Source organism: Anguilla rostrata, chromosome 3, assembly GCF_018555375.3.
Source record: "Anguilla rostrata isolate EN2019 chromosome 3, ASM1855537v3, whole genome shotgun sequence".
NCBI classification, from domain to species: Eukaryota; Metazoa; Chordata; class Actinopteri; order Anguilliformes; family Anguillidae; genus Anguilla; species Anguilla rostrata.
The window spans coordinates 26,797,463-26,817,541 of record NC_057935.1 but is presented as its reverse complement, the minus strand read 5'-3'; the positions used below and the strand labels follow the sequence as shown (position 1 = coordinate 26,817,541).

At 45.2% G+C, this 20,079-nt stretch overlaps 1 protein-coding gene across 3 annotated transcripts in view; it reads left to right on the top strand.

Moving 5' to 3' along the window:
- slc9a7 (solute carrier family 9 member 7) overlaps positions 1-19,674 on the top strand; it is a 55,433-nt gene extending 35,759 nt beyond the window's left edge. For 2 of the 3 annotated variants that reach the window (XM_064327017.1, XM_064327016.1), the window contains exons 13-17: positions 1,824-1,883; positions 8,099-8,162; positions 10,015-10,097; positions 13,674-13,779; positions 16,066-19,674. In XM_064327017.1, coding sequence (XP_064183087.1) covers positions 1,824-1,883; positions 8,099-8,162; positions 10,015-10,097; positions 13,674-13,779; positions 16,066-16,317 — 565 coding nt within the window. In that variant the 3' untranslated portion in view covers positions 16,318-19,674. The remainder of the gene's footprint in view (positions 1-1,823; positions 1,884-8,098; positions 8,163-10,014; positions 10,098-13,673; positions 13,780-16,065) is intronic. The other variant, XM_064327018.1, reaches the window with a different exon arrangement.
- Positions 19,675-20,079: the final 405 nt, after the last annotated feature.

Genomic DNA, 20,079 nt, shown 5'->3' with positions numbered 1-20,079 from the left:
AGTTTTATTCACTGTCTTAAATTTTAAGACCACTTACTGTTACTGCTTTTTTTTTTTCATTTTCCCCCAAAATAATTTTTAAATGTAAAAATACTCAATATCGAATACTCATAGTATTGTAATATCCTTTTGCTGTAAAATTGGTGACCTTTTTAAGCATGTTAAACCTTACATCCATGCAATCCATGCAATTGCTTCGGCATGGGGAATTGAACATTCTAAAGCCGGATATCTTAAGACTGCAGATGGAACCCTGCAGTTCTGAGACGGAGCATTGTAATTAGAATTTGAATACTAAGCTGTTGCAGTGGTGGTTGGGCAAGGACACAGGCACTTGGTGTATTATAACCTTGTGCAAAAAGTGCCATTTGAGACCGCCTTTGCCCTTTGCAAAGCCTATATGAGTGTGTATTGTCTTCTGTACGCCTGAGTTCCTTACTTATCTACAGTACAGTCACACCTGTGAAATCAGTGACAGAATCATGATGGCTTAACATGCACTTGACCTGGTCGCAATGAAACGTTCATTGTTACCTGGTAAAGTGCATTGTTCAGCAATGAAACGGACTCTTAATACTTTTCCAGATTTAGCTGCTTGGGTTTCTAATGATAATTTTGGGAGTGTTTGGATTCAAAGAGTCATGTACCTGTGGACAAGCAAAGACATAAACCCAAAACCCCCCTGAAAGTGAATGGGCTGGGACTCATGCACCTGCTCCCCTGGAAGAGCCCGTGCTCGTGACGTGTGCTGTGTGTCACAGTTTATTTCCCTGCGACGTTACGCCAGATTCCTCTGGAATTCCCCCTTCAGCAGCCGCTGCTTAGCCCGGGGCCGAGCGCAGAGTCTGACCTCTTGAAGCGAAGTAGCCCGAAAACGAACCGAGGCACGGGAGAGGATTTCGTATCCTGGCGTTGTTTCTTTGCATGCGGGGTGTCTTGAAGCACTCCAGCGGTGTTGAAACGGTGACCCCCCACCCCGCTGCCAGCGCGCTGTTCTGTGCTGTTCTGTGCTAACGGGCTGCGGGTCGGAACAGAACGCTTGTCGCCCGCGCGCCGTAGCGCTCGGCTAGGCCTGTAGTGACCGCCCAAGCGCTGAAGTATCGAGTGCGCTAACGCCGAACCGCTGGACCTTACAAGGAGGGACCCCTTCAGAGATCTGCAGCCTGGGCGCTGTGCAAGGCTCCGGCCTTTGGCATCCTGCCATTATTGCTGTTGAGCTGGCTCTGCATTCTGCCATTAAGGCCCATCTTCATTGCTGTGCTCTCTTAGAAATCAAATCAAAATGTTATAAATTATGTTTATTTTCACGTACCCGTCCTTTTCTCCCCTCATCCAGGGAACAAGCAGTGTGTTTGTCAGTTAATATCTGTTGGGTTACGTGATAAAGTCTACCTCTAATTTATTGTAAATTTATGTTTTTTGGATATTGGAGACCGCGAACAGTCTACTGAAATAATGAAAATAAACTTCCCACTAAACCAGTGACGACAACAGATGACATTATAAGCATAAGGAATATTATTGAGGATTGATTCTGGCATGCAATTACAAAGCCTTTCTTGTTTTGCTTGTGTTTTCACGTTGGGTTATGTTTTCATGATTAATGCCTTGCCCCAACCAAATGTGCAATGAGAGCTGGTCTTTTGTTCAACAAATTGTATCATTGTAGTAAAAATACAAACATGTCTCTAATAATGCACATCTCTCACCACCTGGACCTCAGTTTTCTTCGCTTTAATCCACGTAACTGGTTTTGATAAATAAATGACCTGTTCTGGTGCTGAACTGATTCACCATAACCATAACCTTTTCTGTTGTACCAGAGTTGGGGAGGACCTCGAGTCAGAGGAGGAACATCTGAGTAGAATGTGGCAGTATGTCAGGTGACATCTCAGGACGCCCTTGCTTCTGTTTCCCACTGTGAAGTCACGCAAGGGGATGTGGGGGTCAGAGGTCATCGGTGTCTTTCCTCTGCCAGTGGTCTGTGCACTGTGAGGGGGGCGGGCATTTCTGAGGAAGTGCTTCCCTGATAGGATCATTTTCACTCGTAGTCCTGAAGAGAAAGTTCCGTTTCTCCTGCCGTTGGCGTGAGGAGGAGGACGAGGCCTCACCGGGTCGTAATTGAGGAGGAGTGTGCAGAACACTGCCAGGAGCTTGCTTTTCATGAACCAAATTGTTTTGCTGGTGACGTAATCAGAATTGACGCATTGTGCTATTTTACATCGCGGTGCTCTCGAAAGAGTAGGATTTGGCAGAGCCCACAGGGAAATGAAGCCTTTCTAATTCAGTCGGTTCTTTTGTGATTCATAGCTGCGTCTGTCTATTGTTTAAATATGATGGTGTTCATGAGAATCTCAAATGAAAGGAAGACAGACGCGCTTTTATGGCACCCCATGATCAGCAGTCAGGGCTCCACGAACGGCATCTGCGTGCCCGTTGTTCAGCCATTTGTCACAGTGACAAGTTGACGAACTGAGGCGCTCAGGTTGGTGTCTTTGTGAAGTATTTTTGAACGGCTGACAGGGAGAGGCGATGGATGACTCTGCTAGTGAAAGTTCTCATTGACAGGAGCGTGTCGATTTCATGCTTGTGTGCAAGCGGTGGAAATAGCCAGCCTGCGCTCTCTTTATGCAGGTGGACCACACGGTGCCACAGTACACCAGGGCAGGCTACAATTCGTGCTGCGCTTGTTTCAGCATCCAAAGGGAGCACAGTGGGAACAAACCTTATCAGGATGGCACTTCCTCTTCCCTTTCCCCTTAAACACCGGCACCAGCTTGGGGAGCAGTCTTGGAAATAAGTTTTTTTTTTTTTTCAAATTGTGTAATCGTAAATGCTTCTTTCTCCTTCTTTCCAGAACTTTCTTTCTCACAGCTTGCCACACGCCTGTCTTTGTTTGGCTTGCTCTCCGGCCTCGGTCTTCCCTTCTCGACGGCCCCCTTGCCTTCTCCTCTGGCTTCTCCGTGGGGCTGGCTCACAGGGGGCCTTCGCTGGAGGAACAGGGAAGGTCGTAAAATCTTACACGCCCCTTGCCGTTTGCTTTGACGGTCTTCGAGTGAAACCAGACCCTCGACTGAACAGTATGAACGAAAACGCTTCTTTAAATTCTCCAGACCTCATTTTGAGACTGAAGGATTTTTATGTGGCTTATTAAGAGGCTTTTATAAAATGAATTGCAGCCAGTTCCTGGAACACTGTGTGCCATGGGTAATTTGCTTGGGCAAAATTCCTTTCACTCAAAAAGGCTTTTTGTACAGATTTATTTATTTGTTTATTTTTGTCTCTTGAGAAAACGTAGGCTGATAATATTATAGAAGCATTCATGGTGAGTCATCGCTTTTTGTTAAAATGGATGTTCATATTCTTTTTCTTTTGGAGAATTGTGGGTAGGAAAAAATAAGTAAGTATTCACCCTTACTTTTTATGTAAATATGGGTCCATGGGTGGCGATCGACCAGTGGGGGTCGCCAGAGAGCAATTAAACGTGGACCCCTAACCTTGAGGTTCCCCAAGCCGGATCCAGGTATTTGATGCTTTCCACCTCAAGCACACCTAATGCTACTAATCAAGGGCTTGATTTGTAGTGTCAGGTGTAATTGAGGTGGAACACCTCAAATACCTGGATCTGGCTGGGAGTCCCAAAGAAGAGGTTTGGGAACCCCTGCCCTAAGCGACTAAACCATCCCGCTTTAGTTGCTTTCATCTTTGCACCACACCGTGGTGCTTTAACTGAAAGAGCCACCCAGCAGCCATAATTGGAGTATTTTATTTGGGTCAAGTTGTGACACATTCCTTGGGGATCAGTAATGGGCCAACAATCTTCGACTCACACCGTGAATCTACTGTTCTGCACTGGCCTTGGTGTTCCAGGTGTGAGCTAGTTTCCTGGCCTGTGGTTTCTGTCGGTATTGTATCATTTTAAGGTAATGGCTCAGCTGTGTAAAATGGCCAATCATACACCCCAGTATTGCTGCTCAGGAAGTTCAATTTAGGGGATTCGACAAGGAGGGTGGTCTAGTATATGGCTGGAGAGTCGACTGCCCTACAGCCTGCACCACACATCTCCCTGTAGTCAAATTTTTCACATTCGAATGGTGCCACATTTGAATAGACCTGATTTAGAGAATGCCAGGGTGTTCTCCTTAAGGAATGTTGCATGAATGTCCAGGTCCCCCTTAAGAAAGGATACCAGTATCAATGGAGCTTTTCTCCAGGATAAATATAAGATAAGTAAATCAAGTAAGCTATACCGGACTGATATATAAATAGGGCTAACAAATTGCGAAAAAAGTAAAGTTGGATTAAAATGTTGCGAAGCCTTTTCAGTCATTTTCCTCCTGAAATCAATGTGGACCTGTGACCCAGTTTTATGTTCTGAGCTAAAGCAGGCTTCCCTGTAGGATTCACTTGTGCTTGCATCAGCCGTTTTCCCCTCAGTCCTGACACACTTTCTGGTTCTGCTGACGAGAATGAGAGATGTCCCCAGTACAAGACGCTTTCACCACCGTGGCAGACGGTTGGAATAGTGCTATATGATTGACGTTTTCTGTCAGGCTTCCAGTGCAAGCAACACGTTCAAATTAGCCCGAACGTGTAACACTTGTGCCTCGCCTGACCACAGAACCTTCTTCCAAATATCTGGAATCTGGAAGACGGTCGTCTAAATTGAAGGGACGGTTTTGCCAAGCATGCACAAATTGTAAAAAAAAAAAAGATTAAATTTAAAGCTTATGGAAATTAACGAAGCTGCATTTGGCATGCATCATGACAAAAGTAACCTCAAGTATCCACAATTGCATTGAACAAAATGGGGTTAATTTGTCCTTTGGCATTTCTTGCCAAGGTCGCTGTTGGCTGCGGAGACCTTAGACTGACTTGCTCTCAGGCAAATTAAAATAGAGAAGAGAGATGTCATGACTCCTTACTCACAGGAAAAAAAGGAACTTTGATTCCTAGATCGGGCGACTGTTGGGATGAGCTCAACCAATCACAGAGTATGTTGGCAACAACCCAATTGAACAACGAAGACAATAATTGGTGGATACCTTCTGGCTATACTTTCAGGATCACCGCTGTCTTATTCCTGCTCATGTGCTCCTTAGTGCAGAAGGTGGGCTTGTCCGTGAGTGACAGGGCTAAGTAAAGCATATTCTACTCGGTGACTGTTCTTGAATGAAAATGTTCTTGTAGCACTGGCCTGCTTTTTGCTTCTGTACCATGTTATGCTTGACTAGTTTTAAAAGCTTCAGTTTTCACGCTTGGGTTGTCCTATCACTAAGTGTGTTGTGGCTTGAAATTCAATATTTAACTGAAGAAACTGACTTGAGTCTGATGACCTTACTCTACAGGTCAAGGTAAATGGTAAATGGTAAATGGACTGCATTTATATAGCGCTTTTATCCAAAGCGCTTTACAATTGATGCCTCTCATTCGCCAGAGCAGTTAGAGGTTAGGGGTTAGGTGTCTTGCTCAAGGACACTTCGACAGCCAGGGGTTTGAACCGCAACCCTCGACGCCAGACAACGTCTTATCCTGAGCTATATCGCCCCTCAAGGTACACTGCTTTGATTACCAGCAGAGAAGCCAAAGATGATACCCAACAATACCTGAATGGATTTAGGGTTGCCATTGCAAAATGGTTTTGTACTTCTGTGACTGGAAATGATCTCATTTTCATGGACACTTATATGCATAATATCAGCTTTTTTGAGTAACATTGGAGCAGGCAGTGTTTTTTTTAACCCTTTCCGAAGGGTTAATTATTGAAAGTTCTAATAACAGCAAAATGAGGAAACCTGACAAGAAAAGGAGTGCCACTGCAAGGTACTGTGTGTATATCTCCGTAAGTGTGAGTGTTTATTTCTGTAGGTGTGTGTGTGGTGCCACCCTTGATAAAAATGTGCAAAGAAGATTTTTTTAAGTCATGAGATATATCGTATGCTCAAAAATGGGAAATAATATTCTTCTACTTATTATGTTGCTCTGAGAAAAATATTTTATCAAGTAATATTTTCCCTTACGGTAAATATGGGCGTTTTGGAAATATGGAAATGATTCACACTCCTGTATTCAGTCCTTTGTGCACCATTCCTTTGCTAGAGTAACACTAATGAATAATCTTCTATAGTATTTCATGAGATTTGTGAATATAGCGGAGAGCTTGTTGATAATTCCTCCATACAGAATTTTTCATGATCCTTCAGATCATTTGGTCTGTGCTTGTGGGCTGCCCTCCTCAATTCAAATCTAATTTTTCATTGTTTTGAAGTCTGGAAACTGAGATGGCCATTGAGGAGCAGTCATATTATGGTCAGTAACTTTTGAATAACTGATTTGAGGTGGTGTTACAGTCAGGTGAGACCGATCGATCAACGCCAAGCACACCAGTAGCGGATATGGGGTCAGATGGATGCTTGTGTTGAAAAGCATGTCATACCCATGGTGGTGGATCTTTGCTGTTTTGGGGTTGTTTTTTTATCTATTGGTTCTAGGGATTTTTTTTTAGGTGAATGGAATCAACTGCAGTAAGTGTCCCCCTGGAGGCTCAAAAGTGGTCAAAATGAGGTTGCTGGGTGGTGTGTCCTGTTAAGGCACGGTTCCATTGGCAGTACCACAGAAGCACCACGGGGCAGTGCACGTGCATTTAGCTGTAGCATCGCGCAGGGATGGGAAGGGTTCGGTCACTCGGGACGACAGCTCCTCCCCCAGCCAATTGGTTTCCCTCTCATTGGGTGAGCTGCGTACGAAGTGCGAGCTCAACGTGCGAACTGCGGTGTGAGGAGAAGCAGCTGTGCTGTGCTGACATCATACGCTCTGGCAGGGAGTACATGCTTCTCTGCACTTTCCATGAAACGACGAGGAAGGCTGCGGCAAGCATTGCCGTGTGAGCATGATAGGGCATTCCACATGGGGGAGAAAGGTGGGGGAAACGTTAAAAAATGCAAATGGATTCCTCAGCAGGGAAGTGATCCACAGCATGACTCAAAATCTGTATGAATACACGCACACGTATGTGGCTAAGTGCATTTCGTAAATCAGTTGGCATCTTGTACGATGGCTTTCCCATCTCATGACCTTGTTTCAGCCTTGATATTTACCTTTCTAATGTATCCTGATTTCCTGTACTGTTCAGTAAAGTTTCACAACGCCAAATAACTCCCCTGGTCTTGGCTGGAGTAATCTAGCAGTTACTGTTCTCTGCTTTAAAGAAGTACAGTCCCACGTCATTAAGTTTTATGGTTAATGTGATTCCAAAGGGATCAGAGATCAGTTGTGGGCAGACCTTTCCCCGGAATATGAATATTTGTCCATTCTGTGTCATTTTTAGCATGCACACAAAAATACACTCAGAAGTTTCTTCTTTTTGCCATCAAGTCATTACTGACCTTTTGTGTGACAGGTTGGCTAAATCTATTGTGCACAGGAGGAGAGGATTTTGCTACAGGGTATAATGCTGTGTTATAGAACCCATATGTTGGTCATGATTGAACCTGTAATTATAGATGATCCACAGATTCATATATATACTCAATTTTGACTTATCTAGAATCACTGACTGAATGACTGTTAAGCATTTAGATGGGGTGGGTGATGTGGGCGGTGTAAAGCTTTGCAGAACTGTGAAATCCTCTATCTCTTTCGATCTGTGTGCGCTCTCGCTATGGTACACAAAAACAAACGCTCTCGCTCTCTTGCTTGCTCACACACAAACACTCCCTTTCTCTCTCTCTCTCTCTCTCTCTCTCTCCCTCTCAAACTCACACACTTTCTGTCACACACGCACACATACACACTCACTCCCTCTCTCTCTCTCTCTCTCTCTCTCTGTCTCTCTCACACACATACACACACACACACACTCACACTGTCACACACACGCACACATACACACTCCCTCTCTCGCTCTTTCTCTCTCACACACACTCACAAACACACATACACACACACATACTCCCACACGCACACACTCACACTCTTTCTGTCACACACAAGTGCATGCACACACACACACACACACACACACATTCACTCCCTCTCTTGCTCTCGCACACACACAGCTGACTCACTGCGCTGACCATACTCCTCTCCCTCCTCACAGGGTGGGCGTGGACCCAGACCAGGACCTCCAGCCGTGTGGGGACAGCTTCCAGGTGCTCCAAGGAGTAAGTCCTGCACTCCTCCTTCGTCCCTCCATCCAGCGCTCTCCTTGCACACAACATAAGAGCCTGTCACGCATGCTTTCACTCCAACAGCCCTGCCTTGTCTCGGCCTGTTCTTAGCAGAGCTTTAGCTGAAACAAAAGCACAGAGGGATCTCATTTCTCTTGATCTCCCTCGGGTGATTAAACTGTTTAAGTAATGAAAATCCAAGACAAGTCTTTCTACATCTGACTAGCCAGTGGCTGGTGTCTACCTTGTACATGAAAATTTACACTTTGCCTCAGGGGGTTCATTTTTGAATGTGTATTGGTCTTTCCCCTTCAAAGAAATGTAGCATTTATTTTTGAGCAATGCCGCTATGGTGAGCTGAAAGTGATCTTTTCCTGAAATGACTTCCCCCATCAAGACTCAGTTCTCAGTTTTGTTCTGACCCAGTAGTACACATCTCAGAAAGGTGTTGCTGTCTGTTAAAAGTTTTGTTCGAGCCTGTTTTCAAAGTTTTGTTCAAGCCTGTTTTCAAAGTTTCGTTCAAGTCGGTTGAGCGAAGATGAGGACAGGACTTTGGCGACGACCACAAATGCACGCCGCTTTCATAACTCGCACGTACAGGAAGTAGAGGGAGGTGAGCGTACTCACACCTTAGGGCCTTAAATGGAGAGGTACAACGACCACAACAAAAAAAGAAGCGTTTTCTGTCTGAACATGGTGCAGTCGCCTGTAGAGAGGATGTAGAGGGATGCTTATTTTAGCTTCCTGCTGTGTAAAAACAATGTGGCCCAGGCCCAGGCCGTCTGCTGTTCGTTCGCCTCTCAGCGCGGTGCCTAATCTGCTCTAAATCTAAGCGCTCTGGAATGGTCGCCGCGCACAGCCCGCCTTCGGCTAACTATCGGTCTCGTGGAGACGGTCGGCTGAAGAGAGCGCATGTGGACATGATGGATGTTTAATGAAAGGGAAGATGCGAACTCCAGGAGGAACTGTAGTTCTCTTGTTTAACTCCCTGCACATCTGGTCTTCTGTGGTTTTTGGGATCACGCGCATCCCTGGTCTAAGCGTTTTGGGTGGTGCGGTGTGGGCTCCGCCCCTTTCGGAGCTCCGTTGTTTGGGCCGTCTGAGGCGGTGCGTGCACAGCTGGGGCACAGCTGGGGGCGACTGGGGGGGTGGCAGGGGGCAGGGCTCTGGACTCTCGCACTGCTGTGTTGCCCCTTGGCAGCTGGGTGTTGATGCTTATCACTCCAAACATACAAGCTGCAAGAAAACACCCCCCCGACCAGCCCCCACCCTCAACTCAGCTGACCCGCTGCGTGCCATTCCCTTCATTTTCCTTTTCTTTTTTTGCCCAAAGGCATTCGGACCTCCTTGTCGTCACTCATGTTGGACATCGTCTCCTTTGGTGAATTTGTGAATTTGTTGCCCCTATGCACCATGTGCTGTCCAAATATGTGTGTACAAACATGTCCTGGCCTTCTTCATTTTTATATTTTCTTATAACCATGTTAGTGAATTTTTACATTACATTACATTACAGGCATTTAGCAGACGCTCTTATCCAGAGCGACTTACATAGCATTTTTTTACATAGCATTTTACATTGTATCCATTTATACAGCTGGATATATACTGAAGCAATTTCGGTTAAGTACCTTGCTCAAGGGTACAACGGCAGTGTCCTATCCAGGAATCGAATCTGCGACCTTTGGTTACAAGCCCAGTTCCTTACCCACTGTGCTACACTCTGTCCTTATTTGTTCTCAAAATGCATAACAAAATGGAAGAATTTGTTGTCCAAATGGGTTCTTGGCAGCATGTGATGCAGATCCACAGTAGGCTTTTGTGTTGTGTTCTCTTCTGTCTACAGGATGGGATTCATCCAGAGGGGCACAGTAAGACCAAGCAGGAGAGCGCCTGGATGTTCAGGCTGTGGTACACTTTCGATCATAAGTATCCTTCTGACACGAGCTTCCTCTGACGCTTCATGACTGGTTGTGTTTGGTCCTGTTGTTTTCCCTGTGCTACCACATACCTTGAGTTCCATTTGTCTTCAATTTGCGTTTAACTGTGAATATGACTTGGCGTTTACACGTGGTTTGACTACAAAGAGAATTTTTGGGCTTTCACTTCGACTTTCACTGTTGATTGACAAGATAAGCTTGTTGCTATGTAAATCTTGTGTGGGCTAATGAGTAACTGAAGCAGAACACAGCAATGAAATGACTGGAGGCATGAAGTGGAAGCAGCAACTATCTGTTTATATATAAAACAGAGAGAGATTAAAACATGCAAAGCAGGATGCTGTGACAGAGCTTAGGTTGGAAGTCACATAAATTCTTGAATACGTTGAAAACAAACTTAAATGAAATATGAATATGTTGCAGCACTTCACAATATATGGGAAAATATAGCAATATATAATGTTGTGTGTTCACTTTGTTTTATGATCTTTTGGTAGCCACAGGGCCCTCAGTTACTGAGCTAAAGAAATGTGACGGGCTGCCTCTAAATCTACCCACTTACCTTTTGTGCTTTAATTATGAGCACGACGAAGGGGGCCGTCCTCTGGCATCTGTTGCCTTGTCACGCCCCCGTGTGAACAACGTTCCCCCTGACAACCACATGGAGAGGAAAAATAAGGTGATGCGCTTCACACAAGCATGGTGCCTGCCATTGATGCTCTCACAGTTGTAGGTCCCGTCTCCCCCCACCCCCCATCTCCTTTTACCTGTTTTCCAGTTAATGAGGTTTCAAGCCTCTGGAGCCCAGCCTTCAGTGTGTTACTATGGCGACCTGCACTATGGTAACAAATCACGTCCAGTCATATCTTGAGAGTAGCATGGTAGTGACCCTGGTAGTCCTGCGGTTTGGGTGTTTTGTAAAAATTCTGTGATGTGTCCGTGGCGAAGGTGGAAGGGTACGTCTTTGCCTGCAGAACGCTGGCTGTGCTTCGGCTTTCCCTCTCTGCTGACCAGAACGCGGTGCCGCTCAGCTCACAGTGCTTCTGCTTCTCACTGAATTCCAATGAATGCTTGTCACACTCCCTTTGATCCTGTTTGATATTCAGTGCCATCGCTTAAAGACCTCATCTCCCTTTGTTCACACAGAACGTCTTGAAATGGGGACTACTTTTTCAAAAGAATTTTAAAAGCCAAGGGGTGGTGATGTTTTAGTTCCTGTGTTTTCGACTGCAAGCCCCTTTGTGCGCATCTGTGAACAGCTTTTCTAATTAGCCACCCCTCACTATTGGAGTGAAGCTTTGATGATGCAAATAGTGTAAGATGTGAACTGTGAAATGGAATTCAGTCAGCTTTGGCAGAACGACCTCCTCGTAGACTAGGTCGTTTAAATGTATATGTAAAGATGCTTCTCCTGAAACCGATGAACTGAGAGGTTGCTTTCTTTCATTCCCTGACCTGAGAGTAGCAGATGTTTAGCACACATCACACAATGAATTGAGACAAATAGCCATTTTGACAGTGAAGTTTTGTGCGTCTCCAGTGATCTCCAGATTTCAGTATTAATGCAGACACATCGATGGCTTATATTACAATGGCCGTCTTAAGCTCTGCCCTCCCTATTTGAGTTAAATTGGGTACACTCAGAAAAGGTTTATTATCCCCTCAGGCAGACTAGAATTGTCATATGATAGTGTGGTCATGCTTGAACTATTTAACAGTGCAGCCATGACAGAGAAGATGACTGGAGGGAGGGGGGAGGGTGAAAAGCCATTAAGCTTAGTTCCACTCTAATCATCAGTCTGCATTACCATGAGGACCTCTCTATAGGAGAGTGTTTCTCTGAGAGGCAGAATCTGGTGGTCATGCTCGTAGTCCCGTCGTTCCGGTTTTGCAGAATCTTCCTGACCGGATAGCTAACTCATAAGGTAGAAGAAGCATTGATCAGAGTTGAGGCTCTAATGGCAAATGGAAGGCTTCCTCAGTGATTTATCTGTAACTGTCAGCTTCCCTCACAAAGTAATCTTATTATTACTTCTGCATTGTCCTGCTGTGTTTCAGTAGCATTTCCTGGTCTGTAACCAATCAGGAAGAAGATGGTGAACTTAGGCCCGGTCGCTAGAGCCTCGGGAGAGCTTTCACAACATTTTCCATAGCTAATGAGTGGTTCTCTCTCACTCTCTTTCTCTCTCTCTCTCTCTCCCCTTGCTCTCTGCCCGTTACGCTCTCTCTCTCTCTCACTTGGCTGGGTGCATTTTAGAGCACAGTAACCACACCCGTCTCGGTGCGGTAAGCTGGGCCCCTTGTGTCGAGTTATCTCTCACCACATTGGTGAGCCAGTGAGGGGATGCAGGGTGGGGAGGCTGGTATGGGTGTCAGCCCTTTCAGAGGAGGGTCGGCCTGAAAGCTTATAGCTCATGATTCTTTCTTGTCAATGGCCAGTTACCCGACAGACCCCAGAGATAAGAGAGATCCTTCCCAGCTCCAAAAATAGCTGTACAAAATAAGTATTGTACCTTACTGAACCTTACTGAACCCGTGTTTAGCAGTTGTCTACGACCATGAAATGCACTTTTTTGTACGTCGCTTTGGATAAAAGCGTCTGCCAAATGAATGGAATGTAATGTAAAAGCTCCACACGAAAATGGGGTGGGGGGGTGGGGGTGGGGTGTGGGGGGTGGAGGAATAGAGCTGTCTTTGTTCAGGCCATGTGCTTAACCCCTCTCCACATCAGAGGTGACCTTTCTGCACAATCTTTTACTTTGCATATTACAAGTTAGCGGTTGCTCTTCCCCTGAGCAGCTTGCAAGAGTGCATGCACGAGGGCTTAGGCTAAAAGCAGGGCTCCGTGTCACAATGGACAGTTGTAGTCAGTACATATGGCATGAAGATAAGGCTCAGGATAAAATGGCTGCTCTTCATCCAACTCTTCTACACTATTTGTTTGTATAATTAGCCGTTTTGCTAGCACTTTGATCGATGTGTTTAAGAAGGGTTGAAAAAGAACTGCTAGCCCCATAGGAAAATCAGTTTTCTCACAAAAATTATACTAGCAACGATGACACACATTTTAGTGCTTTCTTTTTCTGGCACATGAAAAAAGCATCACTGTACACACACACACACATGCAGACACACACATCGACATACACAGACACCCATATACACATACACACACACACAGAGCGGCACATACTCGCACACTCAGAAGTGATTGCGGCAAATTTAGTTTCTTGTTTGCTGTATTAATAGCAAGGCGAAGCTTAATTTTGTGGTTCATTTAAAGTGGCTCCATTAAAAAAACATTTAACATTTAAAGAACGGTGATATGGCCTTCCAGTTCTCGTGAAGTGGCAGTTTAATGCACTGTCAGCAGTAAACGGCCCAGTTAAGTGCTCGCACCATTATAAAGGCTTAAGTGCTTATAATTTATTCATTTATGTTTTACTGCTTTATACCAATGCGCATGAATAAAATGAATAGGCGTGGGACAGGCTCCTGCTAGTTTCTGGTCATGTTGCTGAACAGCTGGTTTTGGGTGGGTTCCTTGACTGCCCCCCCCCTCCAGTTACTTGAAGCCCATCCTGACACACAGCGGGCCCCCCCTCACCACCACCCTGCCTACCTGCTGTGGACCCCTGGCACGCTGTCTGACCAGCCCACAGGCATATGAGGTGAGTGACCTGTGTGCACGCACACACACATGGATGCACATAGTATATACACACACACACTCAGCACACCCACTTACCCAGCCCTCCACATTCACGTCTGACCACCTACTGTAAAGCTGCTTTGGTGAGCTGTATTTGGAGTATTTATGCAGCATCTGACATTTTCATGTCTTTTTCACACAGACGGAGGAAGATACTGGACTGTAAATGTGTGTGCATATGCATGCATGTGTAAGGGTGGGGTTGGAAGTTAACCTCTTAGTCATGCTAAGAGACATGGCACAAACCTGCCTTGATTTATTGCTTACTGTGACTTCAGGAGTAACTACAAATTCAAAGTCTTTTGAGTGTTGTGTCAAAATTGGCAAAGCCTGTTTCCCAATATTGTGTTTTTCCACCTTCCACAGTGCATTCAGAGAACTGAGAGTGTAATTTCCCCAGTTCCTCTATTACAGGAGTGTTTCCTTTTGTATGGCTCTTTTAAGGTATTACCACAATGACGAAACCCATTGTTCCAGGCACGTAGAATTTGTTTTAGTATTTATGCTATTCAAACGCAATGTCGTTTTCAGAAATTAGCACCACGGTCCTGCTCACCAGTTCCACAGATGGAACGTTTTGTTTTCTCCGCACAGTGGACTGCTTCTGTGCCGTAGTGATGCGAATGACAAGGAGGATTTCTTTTAAGGAGAAATTCAGGCGCCTTGACCCCCCCCCCCCCCTCCAGTTTACCCGCTGTCATAAACAGCGGTTGAACACGACACACTGTCCCTCTGTCTTTGTCTTCTTGTGTAAACTAAGCGACAGAGGGGTCATTGTTCCCTTTTTCCTGTTTGTCATCCAAAATGGAAACGGTTACGGAGGGAGGCAGTTACAGCTCGGCGGCTCGCGGGGCGCAGATTTGGGACGCCGTCCGCACGGGGGATGAGCGAGACGGATCCCTCTGTCTTTTCTCCTCGAAAATGAAGGACAGGGAGAACTGGTGCACAGGGCATTCAGAAAGCGTTTGATCGCTGTACTGTATCTCGCGCTCTCATCCCACTTCTGCTTTTTATGTATTTATATGGTCTTATGTAAATTGCCGTGTAGGCGTGGAGACGAGTGTGACACCGTTTAAAAATCCCCCAGAGCAGCCGGGGGTTCAGTCACCTGCCATGAGCCGCTGCGAGCTCACCACCTTTCTGCTTTCTCACTATCTGTATAAACCAAAAAATACCAAAGGAAGGGTGGGTGGTCCACTCTCCTGAAAAAATATAATTTTTAAGTTGTGTAATGTTTCATAATTACATTTATTCATTTAATCATTGTTCAACCAGACAAGTTCATTGCCATTTACAATAACAGCCTGATGATGTCTTTGAAGTACTGTAAAGCTATTCTGGGATATTTAATCTTTATGCGTGAAAGAGTGGGAGAATTGAGTGGGTTTGTTAAAATGTAAATATGTGTTCTAACAAGGCCAGTAAATCCTTCTACAGATGTGGTTTAGAGCCCACAGTCCAGTCCTGATTTAGTCTGTATACAGGCCTGCCAGCATCACGTAACCACGATTACCATGGTCCGTTTCTGCATCAGAATTTAATCCTTCATTTGATCTTTTGTAAAGTCGACCCATTACTGTTTCAGTTACGCATGGATTTATTTTTAATGACGCGATGCTTTGGTTTAAATATTAAGTGTAAAAAACAAGCTTGTGTGTGTGTAAGAATTCTTATGTTTGTACATATTAATGTATGTCAGTGGATGTTTGTGTGTGTGTTTGATACGTCTGTATCCACACACTTTTCTCCATAGTGTGAGTGTGTGTGGGTATAATAAATCTTTTCTACGCTTTTCTCCATTTTGTCTGTGTGTGTCTGAGTATGTATCTGTGTGTGTGTGTTCAATAAATCTGTATTCGGTTCTCTCCCTTTTGTCTGTGTGAAGGTGTATGGAGTCTGATTGTGTATCTGTGTGTGTGTGTGTCTTAGTGTGTATCTGTGTGTGTGTGTGTGTGTGTTTAATAAATCTGTATCCTCACGCTTTTGTGTCTTTTGTCTATGTGTGTATCTGTGTGTGCGTGCGTGCGTGTGTATGTGTGTGTATCTGTATGTGTGTGTGTGCGTGCGTGTGTGTATCTGTGTGTGTGTGTGTGTGTGTATGTGCGTGTGTGTGTATTTGTGTGTATGTGTCTGTGGGTGTGTGTGTGTGTATCTGTGTGTGTGTGTGTATTTGTGTGTATGTGTATGTGTGTGTGTGTTTAATAAATCTGTATCCACACGCTTCTCTCCTTTGCTGGACCTGCAGAGCCACGAGCAGCTGAGGGACACGGACTCTGACCTCATCCTGAACGACGGCGACCTGACGCTCACCTACGGCGACACGGCCATCACGGCCAACGGGGCGTCCGGCCCGCGGGAGGCCCAGGCGGGGCGCGCCAACGGGCAGCGGCGGGGCAGCACGTCGGAGGAGGCGCTGGAGCGGGACCTGGAGGCCCGCGAGCAGGAGCTGATGAGCCGGGGAACACGGCTGGTGTTCCCCATCGAGGACCACGCCTGAACCCCCCCCACCCCAACCCCTCCCCAAAAAAGAAGAACCCTTTGTCGGCCGCCCCTCCCGTACCGCGCCCCTCCAGCCCCAACCCCCCCCCCCCCAATCAGTGCTAACCAGACGGCGGAGAGAGACGGGACGCGGGAGCCGGAGAGGGGAGCGAGTTTGAGTTTGGCCTCGTCTACAGCCAGCCGGTCCAAGCTGGCCAGTCCCAGCTGGAGCTCTAGAAGAGGAGGGGGAATGAAGAGAAACCGCAGGAATGAAGAGAAATAACAGAGATTTAATTAGCCTCTCCCGTACCAGAGCGGAGTTAGGCAGGCCTGATGCCCGGGGCCAGGGCCAGGACCATGTCATGTGCTGTACTGTGCGATGCAGGCTTCTCTACCATTCGTTTATTTTGACTTTGTTTTTTTCTGTGGCTTGTATGAATCGAGAAGCCTCTTGAAGGCTTCCTTAAGTATGGTCAGATCTGAAAACGTAGTTCGGTGTACTTTCGCTGTTCCTCTGTATGAAAGTTGAAGTCGCAAGCTGAAAGTGTATTTGCGGACGGAAGCCTGGAAAGTGCACTGTTGGCTGCTCATTGGTAAATGTCAGGCTCCAGGCAGGTGATTTCGCCCGTCTGTGTCTGTCGTTCATCGTCCCTGTCTCTCACTCACTGCTGCTATATGACTGAAAGACTGAGCGTTTTTAGAGAACTTAGGGATGCCTGACCCCCCTGCAGACCTCTGAGCCATGATCTCCATTAGCCAACCAGCCAGATCTCTATAGTTAGCATGATGATCAACCAGCCATTACATTCCAGTCCTGGTTCCCTCCAAAGGGCATTCACTACCGTAAATATTATGCAGAACTGATTCTCTGACTTTTATTTTGAAATTCTAACCGAGCAGAAATTGAAGCGATATCCATGGCTGTTCTTTGTAACAATACGAAACCCAGTACATACAAGAAGCATTCATTGTTTACAAAAAAAGAATGGATAGGGAAACATTTTGTAATAGCTATACTTCCCTGGTGACTGATGAGTCAGAGATGAACATGAACGCTCTGTTCACTGATGCTTTTTTTACTGGGAAATACTTGCCCAGTCAATGCATTAACTCTGCAATATGGAAGTCTGTTGCTGTGTTCTATCAGTGTAACAGTTATCAGGAAGTCCTTTTTTGTTTAATTGATTCCCATATTATCCAACTTGGTCCAACTTTTCCACCACATACTTTTTACTCTGTATTTCCAGATCTGCATGTATCCCAATTTAAAACAAGGATTTAGGTTTTATTGTTCCATAGCTGTTTACTACTTGACCTAGCTATCTTTAATTTAACTCAAATTCTATGTGGGGGTTGAGAATCGACTTTTGTTACATTCTGCTGAAAAGGGTAAAAAAAAAAAAAAAACTATATCTGGTCTCTCTTATGAACGCTGGCTCCTAGAAGGGTGTTTACTCAGATTTGCTTCAGAACATAGCTTCTTTTTGTCTGGCTGTTCCAGTAGTGACGAGGTTTGTCTCACAGCTGTGTTGGTCTCTACAGCTTGATGATGTATCTTGGGCAGCTGTTCCCTGTAGGAGACAACATACCAAGCACTTGAGCTGCTCCACATCCTGAGGGGGCATTGCACATGTGTGTTTATGTGTGCATGTGCCCCATCTGTCTCTAATGTAACGCTTACCAGTCGCCAGAAGCCCTGCTGATGAGTCTGCCCCATTGTTTAAAGAACAGTGCTGTTTGTGTGCGCTTCAGTATTGTTTGAGCATGTATGAGCTCTTTAGAGTGCACAGAATCTTCCCAGAATGCCATGAATATTCATGAATATGACACAAATCTCAAGACTGAAAGAGTGTAAGCGTGATCGTGAGACAATGCTTGGGATTGTTACATTTATTTGATTGGGATTTTTTTTTTTTTTTTTTTCAAATTTGGTCACAGATGGGGGAGAAACTGGCACAGAAGTGTTATTCTTTGTACGGGGAGGCCATTCTGATGAGTCGGGTTACGCAATCCGTCTTAGAGCCATCATCCGTAGAGCTGGATTACGTTGTGTGGTGGGGGTGGGGATCATTATTTGAGCCAGCTTGAATAGCATAGCGTTAAACTGTGAATGCCGCGCCTTGCAGGATAACGGGACATTGTGGAGACATGCATGTATTAGAAGCCCACACTGCATTCTCCAGCAACTGTAATGAATTATTTACGTACAACTTTAAGAGCCATCTATGATTCCTTGTCAGGACTTTCTGGGTACATGGTCAGTGTTGTCAACTTGAGTATCATAGGCTACTGCTACTGTTACATACTGTGTTTTTATATGCCTCCAAATAGCTCCTGATGTTCACAGTCTCAAACACAAATGAGGGTGGAACCAGCAGGTAAATGTAGTCTGGGCATTAGTGTATGTTAAGTTGGTGTGCAGTTAGACAGTTCTGGCCAGAATTTTTGCTCAGAATGCAACTAATGTGGACAGAGTGTTTTACCTGAATTAAGATGCTACAGTAAGTTACTCTTACAAAAAGTGGAGGAGTGTAAAAAATGAAGTGCAAATAATGTGATGCAGAGGCCGAGAACCTGAGGCTGGGGTCTCTATGGGACCCAACGTGACAGTCGGTATGTGGAGACCGTCAGTGGAAGCTTATGCACTTGGGCCCAAAGCTGGAGACAATACGCTATGAAAGTGTAGCATTAATGTAGTAACGTACCGTGGAGACACACAGAAACCATTGTAACCGGAGACACAGTCCAAATGCATCGTTACTTTTTAAGGATGAGCCTCGATTAGTAAAGCATGGTGAACTGCTGTACAGGTTTCTTTCATCTGTTTTCTACGGAAGTCTACATCACAACATCCACTCTCTCTATTAACTGAGCTAGTATAATGTTAGTTGGCCTTGGCCTACTTGGCTAAATGAAATTATTGTCTTTTAGCTAGCTATTTGATACGCAGTAACAATAGCTAGTAGATATTTAACACAAATCTAATAAAACTGCAACATTCCCAGTTGTCATAGTGAGTATAAAACTAGTAACCATTTTAACAGGTGCGGTACGTGCGTTTCCATCAATCATGTGACGTCAGCAGTGACGTAGTCACTTTCATAGCGTATTATAAAACTGTGCAATCTATGTCTGTCCTTTTGCTGCCTTTGAGGCTGCCTCTGCCCTTAACTTTGTGCAATATGTGTGGGGGAAACCGGCTGGCCATGGCGTTAGCCTGGCTAGCAGTGTGTGGTCTGGGCACCATCATCTGTGTGTTGTGAACGCCTCAGGCATACACCCATGATCTCTCGTGGGAACTCCTGGTAACCTGGTTTCATTTGAGATGTTTTGCATGTTGATTATATCTGTCAATAAAAAATAAGGAAAAAATGTATTCTTCAAGTTGGCTTTATTGTAATTCTGTTAGGAATTAAACTCCTAAATTTGATACTTCTGAATTCTTACACAAATGCTGAGTTGTGAGACTGCCTCATTCCTCCTTAACTTATTTTTCCATCTATTTTCCATTATCACCGATATGACCTTTTTGCAAATTATGATGAATCTATTCGCATTAGATGGCGAAACTCTACTAACACGTTTACCTCATTCATGCTAACTGCTGGGTTGGCACACACTCATGGCTGCTCGCAGTACGAATATGCACTGAAACCTCTATGTTTGCGAGGAGGACAAGTCCTGTACTTAAACAGGGTGGTCCTAGCATTTGTAGATCACTATGAGTTTGCAGAATGCCACACTTGCACAAACAGGAGTTCTTTGATTGCTGCAGCTCCGG